This window comes from Panthera pardus, unplaced genomic scaffold (assembly GCF_024362965.1).
Source record: "Panthera pardus isolate Hobbes unplaced genomic scaffold, ASM2436296v1 HiC_scaffold_10, whole genome shotgun sequence".
In the NCBI taxonomy this organism is placed as follows: Eukaryota; Metazoa; Chordata; class Mammalia; order Carnivora; family Felidae; genus Panthera; species Panthera pardus.
In genome coordinates, this window is record NW_026526655.1 from 89,119,974 (window position 1) to 89,144,877 (window position 24,904).

The 24,904-nt window shown below is 33.7% G+C and overlaps 1 protein-coding gene across 4 annotated transcripts in view; it reads left to right on the top strand.

Moving 5' to 3' along the window:
* Positions 1 to 24,904, top strand: part of LRP1B (LDL receptor related protein 1B) — a 1,871,086-nt gene that overhangs the window by 1,184,655 nt on the left and 661,527 nt on the right. For all 4 annotated transcript variants that reach the window (XM_053909160.1, XM_053909154.1, XM_053909157.1 and 1 more), the window contains exons 19-20: positions 9,642 to 9,722; positions 10,844 to 11,011. In XM_053909160.1, the coding sequence (XP_053765135.1) occupies positions 9,642 to 9,722; positions 10,844 to 11,011 (249 nt within the window). The remainder of the gene's footprint in view (positions 1 to 9,641; positions 9,723 to 10,843; positions 11,012 to 24,904) is intronic.

Genomic DNA, 24,904 nt, shown 5'->3' on the forward strand with positions numbered 1-24,904 from the left:
GTGTATGTATGGTTGTTTTAACTTTATTTATTTTGAGAGAGAGAGAGAGAGAGCACAAGCAGGGGAGGGCAGAGAGAGAGAGAGGGAAAGAAAAAGTATCCCAAGCAGGCTCTACATAATCAGTGCGGAGCCCTACCTAGGGCTTGAACTCACAAATGGCAAGATCATGACCTGAGTCAAAACCAAGCGTCAGACACTTAACTGACTGAGCCACCCAGGTGCCCCACTAGGGTGTTTTATTTTAAGCATGCTTTTGTTTTTTCTTTATCTTTATCTTTATTTTTATTTTATTGTTTGTTTGTTTGTTTATTTATTTATTTATTTATTTATTTATTTATTTATTGATTTATGAGAGAGAAAATGCACAAGCAGGACAGGGGCAGAGACAGAGAAGGGGGGGGGCAGGGGACAGAGAATCCAAAGCGTGCTCCTCCCTGATAGCAGTGAGCCCAAGGTGGAGCTTGAACTCACAAACCTTAAGATCATGACCTGAGCTGAAGTCCGAGGCTCACCCAATTGTGCCACTCAGGCAGGCGCCCTTTACCTTTATTTTTTAAATATGTTTTGACTTCCTTATTTTATAGTGTTTATTATATTTTAGTCTATAGTCTCTGTCATATACCTGTTATGAGACTGAAGCACTATCTACTGTGCTAATGAGGCATTTAGATACTTTTTAAATATCTGAAGATCTTATGGATTTAATTCTGCCATTTTTTGGATCTGCTAAATTTCCACTCACCAGATATATATTTTTCCTTTTGCTTGCTTGTTAGCTCTACTTCTTTCCTCCCTCCCTTCCTTATTTCCTCCTCCCTCCCTCCTTTTCCACTTTCTTCCTTCGTTCCTTCACCCCTTTTTTATTGTAATTTTTTTGAGCCTGTCTTCTATGTTTTTTGGCCCTGTGAAAGTCTTATGAGGCCTGTCTTGAGGCCACAGCTTTCCTGAACAACCTGACTCTTGTCTGAAATATTGTATGCCCTGAATTCATCTTTACTTTGCTTTTTTTTAAATTGAGGTTTTTTGAACTATAGAACGTAGAGCTTATGATACAGTTTCTCGTCTATAAATTTTGGGATATATATATATATATATATATATATATATATACTATATATTTATATCTATATCTAGATATATATATATTTATATAAATATATAAAATATATATATCTAGATATAGATATAGATATATATAAATATCTCTCTCTATATTTTTTTTTCCGTTCACAATCCAGGCTGAGACCTCTCTTCATACTGGGAGGGGATATTATCTCCTCCAATCTTCCACTGAGGGTTTAGCCTCTGAGGGTCCTGGGTCTATGCTCAGATCCACACCTTAAGAGCAACTAAGAAATTATCATCTGTTTAGTGTTGATATTAAGACCCAAACATCTAGATTACTGATCCAGCATTCTTCTACTGCCTTTGTGGGAAAAATCAGTCTCTCTCTCTCTCTCTCTCTCTCACTCACACACACACACACACACACACACACACGCCTACACATATTCACAAAGCTATGGAAACTCAATAACCTAGTTTTCAGTTCTCTTTTCATTTCTCAACTCTGAAAATTTGTATTATTTTCTTGCACATGCACTGTGTATTAAAATGTTTGGTTATTACTTTTACATTTTTCATTTGTCTTCCTCATTGCCAGAAGTGTTCTATATGTCTTTCTAGCTCTTCTGTTAATTTCATTCATACATTCCCTGGATGGATGTTCCATTTGACCTCTAAGGGTCTCTTATATCAGTAGTGATTATTTCTAAATCTATCACACCAGCCAATTTGTAGCTCTTAAAATTTCACTACATCTATCTTACACATTACTGCGGCTGTTTTGAAAATTTTAGTTTTTTAAACATTTTATCTACTCTGACTTCTGGGCCTTCAGGAATGCTGTCTTTCTAGAATATTCTAAAAGCATCCCTTCCCCTCCTATTCTCCTGATTTGATGTGAACATATTATTCATATTGGCTTGTATATAATTTCCTCTGGTGTGCAATAGCTGAGAGTAGTTTTGATGCTTCTGTTCTGGGTTGCAATAACACCTTGTGTTGCTTATATCATGGCATTTATCAGAGATTTATTGAAGTCACTTGTTTAATTATACTACAAATATTTTCTTACTAGATTGTAAGCACGCTTAGAAATGAAAATGGTGAACTTTGTATTCCCAGTATTTAGCACCATTTTATTCATTCATTTATTCATTTATTCTAGGTGATGTATCACTAAGACCTAGATCTCTGTCTTGTATAAAGCTCCCAATATTTTGAATGATTAAAACTTTTGAAACAGTTTTCTACTGTTTTACAGAGGAAACACTTGAGACCAGAGATGTTAAGTAACTATCCCCAATCATATATTAATTAGTGAGAAAATCAGGATTTTGATCCAGGTTTACCTGCCTACAAACTCTGTTCTTTATATAGGACTTACGTGATGTATAAAATGAGGTTTTATGTAACAACAAAGAAAGAGCAGCAAAATGAAGATTATTTGTGGTACAATGTTTTCTTATGGTTTTCACCAAAGTATATTTACTTTATTGGATCTTTTGAAGTCTGTCCTAAGTAAGTACCAATTCTCAAGATCCATAGCTAGTATCATTATCAAGAAATGTTATATATTTTCCCAGAGGATATAGTCCTATAATCTATATAATTTGAAAAAACACTATTTTCCCATAACCACATTTAATTATACCTTGGAATAGACAATAATCAGAATTAAAATATAAGTGCAAGGCATAAACGACAGAAAGAAGAATTAAAATTTTCATCCTTCCCCAAATTTTTCTACACTATGATGTTTTAATAAGTATTGGTATGATCAGCATGGTATGGGGAAAAATAATGTATTTTGGAAGCAGTCAGACTAGTATCCAGATTTTACTCTGATACTTGCTGGTTATGCAGTATATCCTCAGGCAATTTACGTTGTTTTCTTTTACAATTCAGGTTGGCTATAAAAATTTCAGGGCTGTTGTGAAGAGTATAGGTAATGTATATACATAGCTAGCTTAATATCTCATACTTAGTAAATAATAACGTGTAATGTGCATTGTATTATCTCCTTCAGGTTTAGACAACACTTTCCTATCCCTGGACTTCTATAATATTCTTAACTGTCATTTATTTTAATTTGGATCCTGTATACATTTTCCACATGATGGTCACCTTTATATACATATAGGATGTGGACTACATACTCTAAAACAAACCTATGATAGCTTTACTTTGAGAGTTCAATAATTAGTTAATTAGAATTATTCATTTTGAGACCAAAAAGGAGAAATAAGTAGGAAGATTCCTAGAGATAGGAAAGAAACAAATTGGATCTGAAAACTACCTCTAAGCTTTGTATACTGGATAAATAGTAGTACCATACCAACGACGATTACCCTTGAGAGAGAGAGAAAATTGTTGTCATTTACATAATAGCATACATATAACCTGGCAATAAATTTTAAGTGAAAGATATAATAGATAAATTGAGCACACCACCTGCAACAATAGAAGATTTTTTAACAGTCCATTACTCCACATTAAACATTCTATGAGGTTGAAGTAACTACAGAAATAAAATATAGTTTTCTTTAGTGTAATTTTAATATGAAAAAATGTAAGCCACTTCCATTTATATATTTTTTTCTCTTTGTCAGAGTTAATCAGGTAATCTTTCCAAGTGTCTTACAATCTGTGTCTCATGGAAGATCCACAGTCAAAGGATATTTATCTAAAGTCAAGAAAGAAAAGATTGTGTTTAACATTTAACTCTTTGTCAAATATAAGAATTCATGCTGGTATTTTAAAAAGAACAAGTACCTAGAAACAGACTGAAATATTCAGATACTCTTTTTAACTTTTAAATTAATGCTAATAGGGAAGAACAGAGAAAATGTTAAATTTAATTTAAGTAGCTTTTGTTTTATTTTTTAGGAGAAGATGTATATTGTTGTCAGAACTCATTTATCTGTCACTATTAGATACTGGTGATAACATACTAAGAAATTATGGATACATTATTTTCCAACATTAGTGAAAAATGAAGTGTCCTATATTATACTTAAATTTTTGGTGGAACTCCTAAAATGTGTTTCACATTTGACTGCATTAAGTGGAGAAAATCCAAAGATAATTTAACGTTTTAAATGTATTCTTATATTTTTTTTCTGAAATTCAGTTATTATCTTTTATTGGAATACTGTGATAATCCCAGGAGTTATTTGGGAGATATGCCCCATTTTTTTGCAGATAAAATGCTTTCAGTGTGTTGTGCATTTGCAGAGGATGTTTCTTCTGACTTCTTGACCTTTAGGACTTAAAGGACCTGAGAGATCAAGTTACAAACCTGACATCTGTCACCAGAGAGGCATTGTGATTTATTCTAGGTCACAGTGCTTTATCAAGGAAACATAAATGAAACATTAGTAATTTCACTCCCTTATATGTGTCCCTTCAATTAATACCTCTGTTCTTTGTAGTGATTTGCCCTATTCTTTCTTCTAGTCCTCATTTTTTAAAAATTTTATATAATTTGCCTCTTGTCCTATACTAAATCAGACAATGTGGTTACCAAGAGAAATAATGTAACTATTATGTAAAAAATAAATCAGAAATGAGATACAACTATCTAAGTACATATATGCATCATATGCACGTATGTATGTTGTATTCTCTGTGGTCAGGTATATGACTTATTTTCTTAGAGACTGAAGGTATACCGGGTTTTAGATTATTTTATTTATTTTGAAAGTTTTTACCCTTTAGAAGCTAACGTTCAGATTTGGGTCACGAAGGGGACTGGATTTTAGACTCAGAATCTGAGAGGTAGAATCCTAAAGGTCACTTGGAAAACTTACTGAACAATAAAGTATTGCCAAATTTCAGATTATCCAAATGCTTGGGGTGTTTTATCACTTTCCTGGTTAAATGTGTGATTCTGGTTAATACGTTCCTAAATTTATAGAAGAGAGATTAAAAAATGTGAAGTAACCTGTTATAGATTCAACAAGATTTGATGTTTTTCAAAACTAGATCTCATCATATCTTAGAATCTGCATTTTAATTTTATTCATTTTAACCATAACTTACACTGATGTTTGGTTTAAAGTCACTATTCATATCTACTGTACATCTTCTAAACGTTAAACATTTATGCAAAGAAGAAAACATATTTTGGACAAATTTCCTGTTGATTCTTGAAACATAAACACATACGTTTTCATTATCTTGTCAGGTAACAAGAGAAAACTCTGTTAGAAGTATTGATTAAAGGATGCCTTGGGCATTTTCACTTCTTTTGAGCACTTCCCCTTATATGTCAGAAAATTTGTTGAGTCACATCATTGATAGCTTTTGATACAGTCTTTTCTCTCTTCATATCAGTGATTGCCTCCTTTTTACTGCTGTCTTTGAATAATGTTTAGGCTCTGATCACATTTTGGGGGCTTAAAAATTTAAATTTATTCTATAATTTGTATCTTGAAGCACGTCTTTGGTAATCATAAAATTTAATGGAGATTTGTTCAGTTTTAGGATAATTTTGATTCATATTCAATACCTCAGATGTATATACTCAAATGTAACCACACAAAGAAATAGCTTTTTACGAAGCGAAAAGCAGGTAATCAGTGCCATATCAACCAGATCTGGTATGAGCCCACCACTTTCCCTACATGTTATTTATGAAGTAATATCAATTTATGTTGTCATTTGGGTAAATTACCAGTAGTAAACATGGCTGTCACTTGTAGTCTGCTCACTGGTTGCTACTGCTGGTCAGTCTGCCTGATTCTCTTTTCCCAGCTCAGCTACACACTAGGGAGAATTCTCATGGGCTCCAAAGATGACTTACTCTTTCACCACTTTAAGAGTGAGGATGAATATTTTAGCCTCCAATGTAATTTGAAATATTGTGAAGATACGGCACAGGATATGTCTTTGACACTATCATGCAAAATTAATTTGCTCACATTTTACTATTCTAGCTAGTTGTGACTTGCCAAAAACTATACATTAATACAAACTTTTAACTTAACAATTTCATAGTTTTTAATAAAGGAAAAAATGCAAATCATTCTATAAAAGTTCTAGCAGTGTCATTAAAAATTCTTACTTTCTGACAATACCATCACTCATGTGATTCACTGGTTAAAATAGTATGAAAGTGCTCAGTAACATAATTTTGGGTATTCTGTAAAGTCCTAACTCTTAGGGATGATCCAGAATAGACCTTTGGGAAACATAACTGTTAGACAGGCCCAAGTCCCATAAGAAGAGCAGGTCCAATATGAGGTCTGATTTTAACTGCCATTCAAACCTTCTTATCAGTAGTGCAGTGCAGGGAACTGCTGTCCCCAGGAAGAGAGCATGATGGATGAGAGCATCCTTTCCAATAGGTGAGAGGGCCTAAAAATGGAGGGCAAGGGCATGGAGCAAACTGCCCATGTGTGAGCCCTTGACTCAGCCTTCAGGCTACCTGGGATTGGTACTTAAAATATTAAAAGATTTTTTGTATTCCAACATTTTATTTAAATCCAAGTTAGTAGTAGAAGTTATTGATTCATCACTTACATATAAAACCCAGTGTTCATTACAGGTACCCTCCTTAATGCCCATCACCCATTTTAAAAGAAAAATGAAGGATAGACCTAAAGATGCATGACCAAAATCATTAGGTAAATCTTGCATGTTCTTCTCTGTAAAAAATAAATTAAATATTGACAGTGTTATAGAATTTAAAGTCTAAAAACTTTAGTTTTTAATTTTTTTTAAGTTTATTTAATTATTATTGAGAGAGAGAGCACAAGCTGGGGAGAGGCAGAGAGAGACAGAATACGAAGCAGGATTCAAGTCTGAGCTGTCAGCACAGAGCCTGATGTGGGGCCTGAACCCACAGACCATGAGATCATGACCTGAGCCGAAGGCAGACATTTAACTTACTGAGCCACCCAAGCTCCCCCAAAGTTAAAAAAACTTTAAAGTATTGCTAACAGACACATGAAAAGTTGTTCAGTATCACTCATTATCAGGGAAATACAAATCAAGAGTACAATGAAATACCACCTCATACCTGTCAGACTGATTCAAATTAACAACACAGGAAACAACAGATGTTGGCAAGGATGCAGAGAAAGGGAACCCTCACTCTTGGTGGGAACACAAAATGGTACAGCCACTGTGGAAAACAGTATGCGGGCTTCTCAAACATTAAATAGAACTACTCTAAGACCCAGCAATTGCACTACTAGGTATTTGCCGAAAGAGTACAAAAATACAGGTTTGAAAGGGTATATGTACCCTGATGTTTATAGCAGCATTATCAATAATAGCTAAATTATAGAAAGAGCCCAAATGTCCATCGACTGGTGAATAGATAAAGAAGTTGTGGTATATATACACAATAAAATATTACTCAGGTATAAAAGAGAATGAAATCTTGCCATTTGCAATGACGTGGATGGAGCTAGAGTGTATTATACTAAGCTAAATAAGTTAGAGAAAGACAAATACCATATGGTTTCATTCATTTGTGGAATTTAAGAAAGAAAACAGGCAAACATAGGGGAAGGGACAAAAAGGAGAAAGGGAGGCAAACCATAAGAGACTCTTAACCATAGATAACAAACTGAGGGTCCTCAGGGGGAGGTGGGCAAGGGATGGGTTAAATGGGTGATGGATAATAAGGAGAGCACTTGCTGTAATGAGCACTGGGTGTTATATGTAAGTGATGAATCACTAAATTCTACTCTTGAAACCAATATTACAGTGTATGTTAACTAGAATTTAAATAAAAACTTGAAACAATAAAAAATGATAGTGTTATGGAATTTAAAGATAAAAAAACTTTAAATGATTGAAATCTCCAACATTGTAAAATTATGCAGTAGTGACTAGTATGGAAACCAAATGCTAAAACAGTGGAAGTATTTAAAGACACATTTCTAATAAATACAAGGAAGTCTACCATACATAATGAAACAATTTATGAGAAATACTTAAACTTCAAGTTGAATACATCTATATACTAAAAACATAGGTATGGTAAAAGCAGCTTAAGTACATTCATGGATAGTAAATGAAAATAATATAGGAAATTGGTGATGGAATAAAGAAGGGAGGGAGAGTTTGATGAAGTGAACTCTAAAGACCTGTTTTTTTATTAAGGAAATAATGGCCAGTTTTAGGCAAGCGTAACTTTTCAGAGTTTATTTTCTTACGGCTAAAATGATTGGATATAGTCAGTGTTTTGTTTTGTTTTAAGCTAGGAAAGATATTGTTATTATTCATATATCCTGTAAATAGTATTCAAAACTCCAAAAAAAAAACTACAGATAAATATTTGTGTAGTTAAATAACAGGTTAATACTTTGGCTGAAGAAGTTTGGACAGCCAAACACTAGCCTGCTCAGCCATGTTGGTAGCCTTGAGACAGAGCCTGTAGAGTACAAGTTGAAAATATTTATGGTCTCCCTCCCACCAAATATAGACTGTGATTGTAAGCCACTTGTTTTAAGGAGAAGAGCAGCCATTTGCTACAAAATGGCTTTGTCTCCAGCTGTCAAAAGAACAATATAAAAGAAAGTGGGGCACAGATCTATCTCCATGTGTCAGTTTCTTTTTATCAGTGAACTGATGGAGGTTTTTTTTTCTTCTTTTTCTATTTTTTGATGTCTGTTAAATGAGCTCTTGTGGGTGATGGTTTTATAATTCCATGAATATTGTGCTGAGAGCTAAAATACCTGGTATTAAGCACATTATGTAAACTATGTGAATTGTTTTCACCATAAGTGAAAGTCTTTTTCCTGGCAATTGTATTCTTTGATTACTACTACCTTTTGCCATTTCTTTTCTTTTTCCAATCAGTCTAGATTATTTTCTTTTCTTTTTCCAATCAGTCTAGATTATCTGATCATCTTATGACACTTTGCTGAATTGACTACTCCTTTGAATTAGCAAGTTACCTCTTTTTAGAATCTTTTTCTATGCTAATTCTATGTTTGTCTATGTTTAAATTTTTTGTTGTTACAGATATTTAAGGGTTAGGAAAGGAGGTCTTTGGATTTAATAGAGTAAAATTTCATTTTGAATTATAATTCTTTACTGTTGTCGATTTTCAGAGAATTCTTGTGTTTTGTGCTTTGGGTTTTTTTGTTTTTTTTTTTACCTTAGAATTCACTCCTCGAAACATTTATAACTGTATGATATCCATGAACTGATTTTATTGAGATGTTTTGTTTGTTTGTTTTTACTTTCACTTTGTGATGTTGACATCTCTAAAAGGCAAACTTAGCTCTTACTATCCTACTTGGTTCTCTGTATTCAGAAAAGGCCTTTCTGTTTAAAGTATACACGCGTTACTTTGCGTATAATGAATACAAATGGTCTTTCACCATATGATTCTCCTTGCCTTTCAGTCCCTGTACAGTATTCATTTAAAAAATATTAAAAGTATGGGTGTCCTATGTCCTCAAAAAGTTTATGTCACTGTATTTGTATACTGCTTCCTCTGTGCCTTTTGTCGAAGACAGGGGTGGAGTTCTGGTCCCATTAGCAAATGAGATACAATTTAAGCCAAGCATAGTCAGTAACATCTTACCTATTGAGTGTTTTTATACCTTTCCTAGAATTTCCAACTTGTGAGCCACTGACTCAATTTATATGCAAAAGTGGAAGATGCATTAGCAGCAAATGGCACTGCGACTCTGGCAAGTACTACTGTTCACTGTATTGCACTGATTTGATTGGGGGCCTGACTGTTGGTGAGACATAGTTCATAAGAGAAGCTTGCAGAGCCAACATAATGGCTAAGACAAGTAGTAAGAGGGCACCTGGCACTTCAGTGGGGATTAGCATTAAGAGTAATGGAGGTCAACATCTGTCCCATGGGGCAATGAAGAGATTTGTGTTCAGACATTATGCTGGACATCGTCTAATTCGACAGATGTGAAGTAAAGGGGATAATTGAGGATATGACCTGGACAATTTGAGTTCCCCAAAGCATTTATGTAAAGTGCTCTGTACTCTCAGGACATAGGAGTTTATAAATTATTATGGAATTATCCAAATGGTCTCATTTCTGCCACCTTGGTATTTATGTACAAATGATGTTTTTTTTTTCTTATACTCAATTGTATCCCTATGCTGAATTATACCGAACACAGGTAAATGAATTATGTATAAGTCATACATTCTCAGCCACTGATTTCAATTTAATCTATTTCCACTTCACATTTCTCTCACCTCCCTCCTGCAATGGTTGTTAATAAAGAATATAAATCATTGCTAATGATAGTGACAATTTCCCAGTATAAATGCACACTTATCAGTTAGTAGGGGAAGGGGAGGAAGTAGTCACTCTTCATGTTGGAGAATGGAGAAGAAATGTCTGAATTAAAGATATGGTTATACACTGTGGGGTGTAGAGAGATTGTGAGTCTGAACAGTTTTCCACAATAATTATATCACCAGCTGTATCATTTCATGAAATTCCTGCGCTCATCATTGTCCTCTCATTTTATAATTATTTCATGTCGCATAGATTTGTTGTCAATGGTTAGTCATTTCTGAGTGAAATGGAAATTAAATTTTAAAATCCAAGTCAAGGATTTCTTTTTCCCTCTTTGGTTAGTAGTTGATGTGAAAGCACAAAGGAAGCAATGTCAAAATGAAAATAGTTCCCCCACTATCCATGGGAAAGTTGATCATTGATTCCTTTATCAAAAACAAAAGAATGCTCTATATACAAAAAAGAAACGTTAGAGATTTGGAAGAAAAATTTTATTCCTGGGTCAGTTTTCACTCCCTTGATGTTGGTGCTTCTTTCCAGATGATGACTGTGGGGACGGCAGTGATGAAGTTGGCTGTGTTCACTCTTGCTTTGATAATCAGTTCAGGTGTTCCAATGGCAGATGTATCCCAGGCCACTGGGCCTGTGATGGTGACAATGACTGTGGAGACTTCAGTGATGAAGCCCAAACCAATTGTACCAGAGAAGGTCAGTAATTTTGTGACTCTATGAACTATCATTTTAAATTGATAAATATATAATATATATTATATATATATATTATATATATTTGAATTTATATATTATATATTTATATATATAATATATATATATTTGAATATTTCAGAATGGATATTATATTTTACTCAGCAGTTAAAAACATGTATATTTGGAACAGTGTAAAATAATTTACAGATCACTTTCACTCTTTTATTTGTCTGGTTTCTCATTTTAATACCTCCTTATACTCCGATACCTTCTGTGGTTTTGCTTCCTACTTTCATTAGATGCTTTAGTTACTACGACTTTAATTCTCTCCAACTTCTAAATTGCCAAACCCCAAACCCATCTCCAAGGAAAACAAACAAGCATACTAAACAAAGAAACAAGAAAGACATAATTTTTATTTTATTTGAACACCAAATTTGTTTCCTTAAGGCTTGAAATAACCTCCTATTGATTGTTGATTCATTCCAACTGAATAACTCCTAGAATGCAAGCTGCAAGAAGGAAACTTGACAACAGGTTGCAGCATATCCATGGGCAGCCATACCCTGTCATTTGCATGCGTTACTTTGCAAAAGTTGGTCATCCATAGGGCATGTTAACAAATTAGAAATCATGTTGGAAATATCATAGGAAAAAATCATTAGGCTGCCAAACATTCATACAATCAATAACATTTTTTTTTAGTAGAAGTTTTCTTTCTGCTTAAGAATTTGGAAGAATTTGTCATTCACTCGTTCATTTATTCTACTAATATTTATTGAAGACTTTCTATGTGCCAGTCACTATGCTTGTAGAAAAAGATAGATAAAAGGATAAAGATATGTGGTTCCCATTCAGCATTTAAAATCTAGCAGGCAAACAGAGAATAAAATGATCTATTTAATGAGTTGGGTATTGGAGTGGGAGGCATATATTGAATGACAATAAGAAAGGAATCATTTTCAAAGTGTTTTCAAGGGCATATATTTGTCTTCTGCAGCATTTAATAACTTAGAAAATTTCTATAGTTTTTTTCCTCTGATGTGATTCCTTTTGTCTTTTTTGTTTGTTTGTTTTCTGTCTGTGTCCATCCCTCCCTCTCCTCTTTCCCTTTTTCTTTCTCCTTCCCTTCCTCATTCTCTCTCTCCCCCACCCCTTTCTTTATCTATATCTCATTCTTGTGTCAGTTTCTCTCTTATTTCAGTTGGTCCACTAATACATATGAACTAGAGCTTTATTCATCAACAACCTTGCATGGAAACAGAAATGCTGTAAAAAAATACTTTTTTTCCCTTTTTTCTTTCTATATTGGAAGCGTTCATCTGGGGTGTGGTTGGTATGTCATTACTAAGTTACCCTATGAATATAAACTGCATTTCCCCCCACCTCACAGATGTCTTTATAGGCTCCTCATGAGGTGTACATCTGTGGCCTGCTGGCACTGCCCCCAATATGCTGTGAAAGATAAATTTCCCCAAAGTTAATTTACTTTCATCTCAGAAGTGAGATCCTATCCCTCTTTCCTATGTTTATTTGTCCCTAAATTAAAATAATTATTGCACATTAAGAAGTTTTTGAGAGCTTGCTTTAGCTTCATGAGTATCCAGAGCAAGTGATACACAACCCGTTGTAGCCTCACTAGGTAGTTTCTCAGGTTTGGAGTATAATAGAATCGGTGACTATTGAATGTTAATGACCTTCACTTCTAGAGCACCTCACTTTCACTTATATATTACTCTAAAGAATATACTGTCAACGTGAACATCGTGCATTTCTTATATGATTATGGTAATACACTAAGGAAATGATCCAGATAATCTACATGATTCTTGGACATGTTTCAAGCACAGAATGAGGAGAACATCCTGAACTAATTTATATTTATCAGATTATAAATTCCCTAATCAAATACTCCACTTGGTGAATACAAGTTGCAGGAACTGAAGAAAGGGAACAGTCTAGGATGACTTTGCTATAAGACAGAGTATTTCAGAGGACATTTACATATTTTTATCCATCATTATTTTATATATTCTGATACAGAAGTTGTAAAATAATCATGGCACATAGAATTGTTAAAGCTGATCAGGAAAGTCATTTTGCACATGCAGGTTTTGTGAGACCATTGCCAAGGTAAAGTAGAAATTTGATGCAATTAGTCATATAATTTAGTCTCAAAACCTGCTGTGGAAGAAAGAGCAGGGGATTCTGGCTTGAGTTTCAAGACTGGCTGTCAAAACTGATCAAATCCACCGTATAATTGCTCAGCACTTTGCTGTACATTGCCTGGGTTAAAAGAGCATATGGTCTAGTTTCTCTCAACTTAAATTGATTTCAAAAGGGCAAAAACACTCTTGAATTCACTTTTAATTGTAAAGAAGCAGAAGAAACCAGGAAATGGATCATTCCATATATAACCCCCATATTTAGAAAATTTCTGCATTTATGTTCAATGCATATTCTCTCTGAGGAATTTCTATAGTGATGATCATTTTTTTTCATCATTAGTATGATTAATATATGGGGAAAGTATTAATTGCTAATCCCTTTCTAGATTATACTTCTCTCCTTCCCCCTCATGTTGTGATGGTCTTTCCTCTCACTTCCAAGCTCACATACTAGGCACACAATGTGCAATATCTTTGAAAAGCACTGTACACACACACACACACACACACACACACACACACACAGGGTCTACGAGCAAGAGTAGAATAGAAAGACAATCCATAGCAGACTGATTTCCTTCCTTTGTCTCATTGCCTGTTTATCATTAATTTAGCTCTGATTTGTTTTTGGTTGTGACAGCTTTGGTTGGTACATATTTCTATAGTGAACCATTAGTAAAGCTACTGGGTGTATAGTTTTTTTTCCAAGTGAAAGAATAGTTTGTTTTTCAAGTGGAAGAATTTGGTAGAAGGGAACACCCTCTAGAGCCTTAGGTCTGGCCATTTAATAAGCATCAAAAGGTTTTGTAAAGAAATGTTTTTTACCTGTAAAAACATCAAGAATAAAGTTAAAATGAGACTTTGGTCTTTTCTTGCAAGTGTTTAGCTCTCTGGATATAATGTAAAAAAAAAAAAAAAAACAGAGGAAGAGAGAGAGACAGAGAGATTCTGTACAAATGCATCTATAAAATACCAAATGTATACAATTAATCTTATCTCCTTGTTGACAGTTTAATTCATTTGAATTATGTATGCTTTCATTCTTCTACTCTTAAGGGGAATAGTCACAACCATATTTCCCCCAAGGAATAAAGCATTTCTAAAGTAAACATATGCATTTTTTGGGGGGTTATCTTTAGACAGCTATTCATCAGGTCAATTTCCATGCATAAATTGTTGTAAAAATGTATACCGAATAATTTCAGTATGGATTTGATGGATAATGGAATAGGTTTCTCTAGAATTGATTTTGTCTCAATTTTGCAAAGTAAAGAAATCATTTGACCCTAATTTATGGTGATTGTCCTTTAACTTTCTGTATGGCTGTCTAAAAAAGGGAGCATTTACAGCCAGCTGTACTAAGTGAATAGTCTGGGTGACGATAGAACATATGTGATCTCTCATTTACATCACAAATACAAATGAAATGCAAATTTAAAATTAAGCATGCATTGACCTTCAGTTTTGATTTATTATGAATTATCTTTAACAAGTTCTCAAATCCATTAGGGAATTAAATGCATAACGTTATTAATATTATTTCTACAAATGGTCATATTCTTCTGTTTTAACTGTTTAACTTTCCTTCTTCTTTGGAAACTTTCACATTTCTTTTGGGCTTTGTATTCATTTATTTATTTATTCATTCATTCTTTCATTCATTCATTTTACCTACTACTTCCCTGTTCACAGATTTAAGAAGGAACCTAGGATAATTTCATTTTATCTTTGTAATTACATAGTCAAGTACAGTATTTGATACACAATGAATGCTAAATAAGTATTGAGTGAAAGAGTTTATTTCTTCACTACAAAATTTGATTATACCCTCAGAATCCAACCCTTATTTGTTTTATATCATATATCTAATAACTTTTTCTGTTCCTTTGACTTACTCCCAGATCCTGGAGTTTATGTTTACAATGATGCACAAGAAAGACTAGCGGTACTGATCTATTCATGTACATCTCCTTAATAAAGTAAAGTCATTTTCATTTATCAGAAAAATACTGGTATGTTCAACCCATGATTCAATAAAATAAAATAGACAGGACATCTCCCTTATCTTTTATTATTGTTTATTTATTTTTAATTTCTGTCCAAAACAGAGTAAATTCCAGAAAGATAGGAAAAGTTAGTCTGTTTTTTTGTTTGTTTCTGGTATCTATTATTTGTTAGTAAATGCCAGTGAAGAGATTCCATTAGTAATAATTTAGTAGGGGCAGGGGGAGGAGTTAGTATATATTAACACTATATATATATATATATATATTAGTATATATATTTGTATATATTAACAGTAATTGCCAGGCACTTTACATTTGTTATTGCATTTAATCCTCACAATAAAGATTACTCAGAGGTTAAGACGTTTGCCTAGGATTACACAGCTGGAGTTTCAAATAAAGATTTCTGTTTTCTATTCTTCCATCCAGCTCCCTGCTTCTGCAGCTGTGCAATATAACCTACCCCTGCCCTTTTTTCTAACTCTTAATGCATTAACATTTATATGATCTCCCAATAATTACAATATTTTTCTCAAGTGCATTCTCATTTTTTAACTTTAAGAGAAAAGAAAGAACTTTCTACTTGTTACAGGTCATTATAATGAAATATTCCAAAGGACACTAGAAGGAACGTGGACCATTATATTAAATAAGCTCAGTAAATCTGCCTCTTTTGTTTGTTTGTTTCTGTTCTCCTTTCACTTCCACAATTCATCTTGATAAACTGGATTCTAAAGCTTTGTCATTAGAATAGCTGTGGACTTTCCCACAAAGGCAATTTCTTCAGTTGCCCAAAGAATATGTTAGTCTGCCATAAAAATTTCACCTCATAGATTTAAAAAATATTTTAAACTGGAAGAAAATGAAAAGATCATTTAGCTCAGTTATTTTATAGTGCAGATGAGGAAATGGGCTCATCTCCATAAAATTATTCTTCTGTGTATGTAACAGTAACAAAAACATTGCTGCTTCCTGGAAGGAGCTGATAATGTTCTGTGTTAGAGATTTGAGACTGAGAACTTTGTTCCATAAAGACATTTCTAGAAGAGGTTTTGGATTCAAGTGATTATGCTGAATTCTTTGTGGAAAATTCAGAAAGGTCAGACGGTACAGCCAACCAAAAAGGGATAGCATCCTCCCTAGGGACATTGAATCCACTCCAATCAATGCCGGTATGAAAACTTGACTTGTGACTGAAGATTTGGGTTACATATTTAAGCATTGAGAGAATGGAAATTAAAACCAATATTTCCTGAATTCCAGTCCATGTATTATCCATATCAGCTGAACCCATCATCATATTTTTAGCAGCACAATTTCCTAACCACATAGAAAACAAGGTACCAGGATGCCTCAGTTTGTTAAACAACCAACCCGTGATTTTGGCTCAAGTCACGATTTCACAGTTTGTGAGATCTAGCCCTGTGTCAGGCTCTGTGCCAATAGTGTGGAGACTGCTTGGTCTTCTCTCTCTCCCTCTCTTCCCCTTCCTCGCTTGTGCTAGCTTGCTCGCTCTCTCCCTCTCTCAAAGTAAATAAATAAACATTAAAAAAACCAAGATAATAATAAATACTATACACAATCAGACTCAATCATCTGTTTGTCTTTCTCTTATAAAGATATTCTGAAGATATTTTCAATTACTTTTTACTGAAACACACAATAAAAAATGCTATTATTTCTCAATCACTGAATTTTCTTGACAATCAAATATTGTCTTTTAATTTGAGGAAATTATCAAATTGTGTACTCAGAAAAATCATATAATCCTTTCTTCTAATGGTTTTTAATTATTCTTCTTTAATGAAAATACAGATGGTTTTCTGAAAAATACAATGAAATGCAAATTTGAACTTTATCTACTTTTAGAGAGGTATAATATCTACTTGCAATGAGATACAAATTGTCTGGGTAATTTTATTCACTCACAGATTTATTTATTTTCCTTGGGAAATGTTAATACTGAGATATCAAAATAATGTTAATTATTAATGGATTTTATCCATAGGAAACTCTTTTTGTTTTCTGGGACAAAATAGCTCTTTAAAGGTCAATGTCACCTCAATACTATAAATAACTTTTACATCAATAGCAAAGAAGACCCAAGGTTTTTGAATCAACTAATAACAAGGCCTGTTTTGAGAATCCATAATGTTTCTGGCAATGTGATTATCAGGACAATTAAAAAGAATTAGATAAATATAATTTTAAAAATAAAATATTTAAAAAATGGTTCATAAAATAGGATGAAAGAAGTCAATTATCTTTATTTAACTATTCAGAAATTAATAATAGATCCACACTTCTTAAGTTTAGCTCTTGTATTAAAATAGTAATTATGCATTTTGACACCAAATACAGTAATATCTCTTGTTTTTTTAAAAGATACAATTAATAACAAAAGTCAATATGTAATGAAAAGACTTAATTTTAATGAAGAACCTCAGCTTGTTTCTTCCTCCTTTAATAGAGCCAAAAAATAAGGGCAAAAGTGAATTAATTTCCATAGTCTAAATTCTGCTGCCTTATTCTTGGATTGTGGTTAATGATCAGTGAAATGGTAGGACTTCAGGCATTCAGCAGAAAATAGAAAAAAGAAAACAGAAAAGAGACAAAGGACATGGATAATATACAATGTAATTAATTCACCTCTCAGTAATTGAGTATTGCCATTCTTTTGTGAAAGTAAAGAAATAAGCAATAGGATAGAACTTGTTTTTTTTTCCTGTAGAAATAGTTGTTAGTTAGCTTCTTTCAGAACCTATTATAACTGTCAGCCTTTATTCCTTTGTTTAAGTGAACTATCAATTGAATTTGCACTTAGATATTATATTCCTGCAATGTGATGAGCAGATTTATTCACTTTTTGTTGGAGAATTTGTTTTTGAGTTGGTATTCATGTACATGTTGATTTCCCAAAGAAAATTAATTGGGATTATTTGAATCTAAAACCTTTCCACAAATAACTTTGGTGCATAAGAGCATCCACTTAAACTACCATGACCTTCCTGGTAGGAATAGGCTATTCCTGGCACAGAGTAGTCACTGGTTTCAGAATCTTCCAGCACAGCATTTTGTTATTGTCAATATGTATGCACTTAAATGAGATGTTCTATGAATCGTATCCGTAATTTATACCACTTTACAATAGGAGCTGGAAAATATTTTCTATAAAACGTCAGATAGTAAATATTTTAGATTTTTCCCATTACAACTACCCAGCTCCATTGTTTAGGCACAAAAGAAGCCATAAGAGTATATGTCTACAAATGATTCTGTCTGTGTTCCAATAAAACTTTATTTACAAAAACCAGTAGTGGACTAGAATTGGTCTGCAGGTCATAGCTTGCTGACCCCTCATTTAAAAAATATACAGTAAAGGAGCTACAATCTCACATAATCCTTTATGTGCATGTTTCATAGAATCAATCTTAGACAAAGGCAAAAGATAATGGGGAGGAAAAAAAGGCCAAAGAAAGAAAAGCCATTAAAAATTTCTAAGTAATATTCTCAGGCTCTTCCTCAAACATACACCTTATATGTATATGTTCATACACATACTTTCTTATCAGAGTGTTCTGCATTATTTTAAAATATCAAATCAAATAATGTAATCTTTTTATATTTGTGCCCGGTAAATATTTGACACCTGTTGTGAGCTAAGCTTATTGCTAAGGTAAGAAGTAAATTCCAAATGTAAAATATCTATATTGCAACCTGTTTTAGTTAATAGTATCTAACATATCTATTAAGGTGATTGGCTAATTTGAACAGTATGTGGAAAAACAGACTTCTCAATTACATAGCCAATTCAACAGTTTGATACATTGTGTACAGTAATATTTAGATGCTGTAGACATGTATCATTCTCATAATATATTAAATTCTAAATAGAATGCTCATGGTGGAGTTTCAAATATCAAAACTTAATTTTAATGAACTAAAAACAATGTTTTACTTGTTTTACATAGATTTAACTTGTATACTTTAACTTACTGGGGGATATTTAGTATAACCGCATTACAATTTTGCTTCAACATTTGTTTTGTGTCTATATATCTATGTATTTTTAACACCAAAATCATTTTAATATTACATAATTGAATTTGTGCTTAGGTGTCTACACATTCTCTTCCATTTCCTTTCTTCAGCTTTTCTCACTGACCCAAAGAGTAAACATTAAAGATTTGGAATATGGTCTCTTCTTTATTATTAAAATTTCCATTAAATCCCAGGTACCAATAAATGGTTTTCATAGTCCCATCCAACTTCTTTTCAGGACAGTCTCCAGTGGAGGCCACATACAGGGGTAGAAACAGTTTGTTAGTATTGAAAGTAAAACACAAAAACCATGCCCTGGAAGTGTGCTGAGGTGGGAGGAAGAGAGGGGTGGTCAGATTAATAACCAAATGATATAGCATCTGTAATCTAGATAACATGGAGGCCATCATCAAGGTCCAATAGGATGAAAACAAACTGAAGAAGGAAGCCCTGGGCTTGACTTCATTATTTGTTCACAGCAGAAATTACAGTGCTATCTGGCAGGCAGTAGCCCCTAGGGAATGCATCTCACATAACATGGAGAAGATCAGAACAGTGTATCCCACCACCCCCAACACAAGTTCCAGATAGGCTAGAAGGTAGGTTTTAATAAGCAACCCTCCCCTAAGGGTCTATAGAAACCAAGGACATCCTAACCTACTAATGGGATGTTAAGGGTCTCCTGAGGCAGAAGTGGGCCAAGGTTAGGTCCACGCCCTGTTGGAAAGTGAAAAGAAACTATTGACATGCTGCCAAACCAATTCTCAGTAGTTTCAGGGCAAGTGAAGACTATCTAGGAACCTTCAGCAAACAGCTGCCTTAGGTAAAGGAATTATTAATACACAGTTATTCAAGCTAGGAACTGAGCTGGGACTGACACATGGCGATTGTAGGTAATGCAGGAAGCTATGTGCACATGCAACACATAGTGCTTTTTACTTTTCAAAGCATTTTACAATGAATGACAAGTTAATGTATAAACTCCATTAAAACAATAAAAAGTTTTTTTTTTTTTCCTCCCTAGATTGGTCTCACAATTTAAATAATTCATTATATTTGCAACACCATTATTAGATATTTTCTCAGGGGGCTTTAACATTTCTTTAAAAAAAACCAGTACATTTTTTCAGCCCTGTTTTTCATGTCTTTTTAACTTTAGGATGAAAAAAATTCCTTTCTGTCTCTCTACAGTTGCTAGTCTTCTAACTCGAAGTATTTAGTCACAGTGAATTCATTTAAATATTGGGATAAATTCCACTGTCAGTTGCCACATTTCCTTCAGGGCTCTGCATTTATTTATTTATTAGATTCCCCAAATTGTATGCTTGGTTTAAATAGCTTCGGGGCAAAAATACAATAAAATTGCATTAGTTAAAAATATAACCAGCATCAGCAACATGAAAACATAACAGTAAAACAGCATGAGCATATACATACAAACATAGTCATCATTTTAACACTCCACTGGGACAAGCCATAGTACAAAGATAGATTGTGTGCCAAGCCCTGAAGCTTAAGCAGCTAGGGCTCTGGGGAACCACACAGCCCTGGAACTCAGGTTGGAATGGCTATCACAGGCTCCTCAGAGATATGCAGCTCTCCATCCAGGGGAAAATCAACAACTGTTAACAGAAGCAAATTTCATTTGGCAAGAAGGTTAGGGGGAAATAAAACTCCACAATTTTCTTTCTGTGTGTTTTTTTTTTTTTTTTTTGGCAGAGAACATCATTTCTAAACATCAACACACGCCCAATCATAACAGACATTAAAAAATAAAATAAGTCTGGGGTATTTTTATTTATGTCACGGAATTGGATGAGACTTGGAAAAGGAAACAAAATAAAACTGTGTGTGTATATATATGTGTAATAATCTACTTGACTTTAGTATAAACTTTGAGCTAACGTAATTATATATTGTATTATATATGTAATTGTATCATACACACACACACACACACACACACACACCCTTGTAAATTTAAAGAATCTTAGATTTTTTTCTTTTTCTATTTATTGTCTAAATGCTTCACCAAGTGATCTATAAATAATAATGTGTATCTGAGCATATCAGGATCTAGCTGGAGGTCTTTCTGTAATTCCCAGTAGCCTTCAGACTTAAATCCAAGCCATTCAGCAAAGCATACAGGGCCATTCAAAGTCTAGACCTTGCCGACCTGTCTAGTTTTCTGTTTCTCCCCTCCTCCATCAAAGACTACAGAATTTTAGGAATGATGCTGACTTTGTTCAGAATATCCCATTCTACTTCTCCCCCTGCCCCTTCCTGTCTCTTAATCATGAACAGAACTCGTTTCTTTTCCTCTGTCATAAGAATTCTTCATCTGAAGTCCCGAAGTCCAAGTTAGTTTTCTCCTCTGCATGCTCTCATGGTGTTCTCTCCTACTATAGCACTTAGGACATTGCTTTGTAACTGCCTATGTTGCCTGCTTCCTTATATACCCATTCTTTTATGATCTTTCCAAGGCAGCAACAATATCTTCCATTTGGCCACCTGAACTCCAAGAGCCACTTACCTGGTTTCCCTTTTTCCACATAAGCCTCATAATCTCTCTCTCTCTCTCTCTCTCTCTCTCTCTGTCTCTATTTTTTTGCTTTCCACACAGCAGCCAGTGAAAGATTTTAATAGTGTAGATTACATTACATCATCACCATTCCTCTGTTGTATAATCTCCAGTAGATAGCTACATACTGAACTGATCTTGCCATGGATGTTGATAAAGCCGTGCAACATCTAGCCCCTGCTCATTTTAGCCACCCTTGTTCACTTCCTTCTCTTTCTGTAAAAACAAACATTGTTTCCTGCTTTGTAATCTTTGTATTTGTTATTTCCTCTAACTATCCTCTTTACTCTAACTTGCATGGCTAGCTCTTCCCCTTCATTTTGGTCTCTTCTGAAATATCACCTTTTCAGAGAGACTTCCATAATCACCCTTGTCAAGACGTTCCCTATACCCAAGTCACTCTTTACAGCAGTCATCAAAGATATTTACTATATATTTTCACCTCTTCCTTTTCCTGGGCACACAGCAAGAATGTACTTCTTGGAAACTTTGTGACTGGTTGGAACCAACTTGATGTGCCTCACCCCCTTCCTCTATAGCATTACTTTGATCCATTTTCTTCACAACATTTACTACTACCTAATCTAATTTATGTATTTGTGTAACTATTAATTAAGTGCCTGTGCTCCTCTTCCCTCATGTTAGCTCTGTGAGAACAGTAAAGTCTCTCTCTTATGGACTGTTCTATCCTAGTACTTGGAAAAATACCTGGTAATTTGCAATAAATGTGTTGAAAGAGCAAATGAAGGAGTGATTGAGGCCAGTATTCTCATTTAAAAAATTATGAAACCAATTTGGTAGATCTCTGCCACTAAGATGTGTGATTGTGGGGAACAATGCTCAAAGTTTTTGATTCCTTGCATCTTTCTTCTTTCCTGATTGGCAACCAATTGAAGAAACAATTCCAAGAAGGCTAGACTACATCATTGGACTTGTAATTTATTGATATTTTCATAAAATATGAAATTTTGCCATGATCTCGCAACAGAATAAAATGAATAGTATATTTTATTAGAGAAGAAATAGGCTGAACAACAGTATTTAAAAAAAAAAAAGTAGGGGTGCCTGGGCATCTCACTCGGTTGAGCGTCGGGCTTCGGCTCAGGTCATGATCTTGCGGTCCATGAGTTCGAGCCCCGTGTCGGGCTCTGTGCTGACAGCTGGGAGCCTGTATCCTGCTTTGGATTTTGTGTCTCTCTTTCTCTCTGCCCCTCCCTCGCTTGCACTCTGTCTCTCTCTCTCTCAAAAATAAACATTAAAAAAATTAAAAAAACAACAAAAGTAAATGAATTTATAGGCACTTCATAATTATTGTATGGGCTAATTATTTCTTTTTTTTTTTTTTTTACCTATTCTTAAGCTCTACAAGAGAAAGGACTTGTAAGAAAGTAGTAATGGTACAGTGGTAAAGAAAGCAGCCTCTAAAGTTTATTTATGTGGGTTCAAATCTCATCTCTGCTGCTTATCTGTATAACTTCAGACATACTTATTGTGGTTTTTGTTTCTGTGAAATGAGGTGCTCTCAAGGCAGTTTTGTTTATTTTTAATCAAAATCAAAAAGAACAGATGAGTGATCCTTTTTTCACTGGGTTTTAATCCATTCTAATATGATTAATTTGAAGCATAAGCAAAATCAAATGCCATATAAACTACTATTTACATGCAAGGTATATAGAATGGGAATTAAAATTAAAAACAGGAAAGTGTGTAATTGGTCTTAGCATTCCCCTTGGAGTTTGCCATGAGTCAAGAAAAGCTCTGAATCCCTTCCACAGGGGAAAAGATGCATAACAATATAAAGCATCATGTATAATTTCTGAGATCTTATAAATCCCTAAGGCTTATCCATGGATTTCCTGAATCTACAAACACCAAAATAAGAGACCCTATCCTAGATAGCTTTTGTTTTTAATTGAGTCTTAAAGAACATTATGGACATTAATAGATGAAGTATAAACAGGAAGGCAGCACAGATTGGGAGGAATTACCTGATCAGGAGGGGGAGGTATATATTAGTGACATGTGTGTAAGCATTATTAAGGGGATAATTGTTTCACCTTTTAGATTTGAATGTTTATAATGATATATTGTATCTCCTTCTGCAGGTAATACTATCATTTTAAACTTACTACAATTAGGTGGTTTCTGGTGCCACTTACTAGATAGTATACTCCCCCATAGAGGTTTAGACATGGATAGTTTAGGAAGAAAAAAAAGCCTCAGGGAAATATCACATTTGTATTCAGATTTATAAGATAAATGTTTATTTAGAATAAGAAAACAGATGAGTGGATTCATTCATGAAGCACAAATAGATAAACCAAATAATACCAAGCAAAGCAAAGAAAATGCAAATGGAAATGGGAAAAAAAAACAAAAACCAAAAAACAAAAGACCTCAGACAATTAGCAACACACTCTCTCCCTTTCATAGATTACATTTTGATTTGTGTGACCACAATTTATTTCCAGCTCTAAATGACATTGAGCTAAAAAGCTGAGATTCTATATGTAAAATTCCCATAGTGCTGGATCACAAATATCCCCTTCTCCCAAAGCAACAATTTGCCTTTTGCAAGTCTCTTTTTTGAATCAGATTAATATATATACATTTCTCAGTTTACATAAATCTTCTTGAGAATTTCCCATTACGTCATTGAGTTAATGGCCTAACCAGACTCTAAAGAAGTAGATATTTAAAACCAAATCTGAAACATGTTCAAAAGAATCAAAGCATTACTTTTACAATAATTAATTAAATATAGAATTCCATTCATTAATATTGACATTTTTGAGGCAATATTGCATATGAAGAAATACAAGATGGGAAGAGGAATAGAAATGTGTTGTAGAATTTGGTAATATACTATTTAATTTTATTTAAACTAATGAAGTGTTTCCTCAGTTAGGCAGTTTTAAATGTAAACTATGTTATTTCTTCTCAAAATGTCTTCCTATTTCACTTTTCTATTTCTTTATTTACTTAGCATGCTTATTGTTTCCAGAAATAATCTAAATGATAACCTGGAAAGATGAAAGACTATGAAGACAAAGGACTTTTTTTTAAAAGGCAGAAAAAGGATTAGCAATGTAAATAA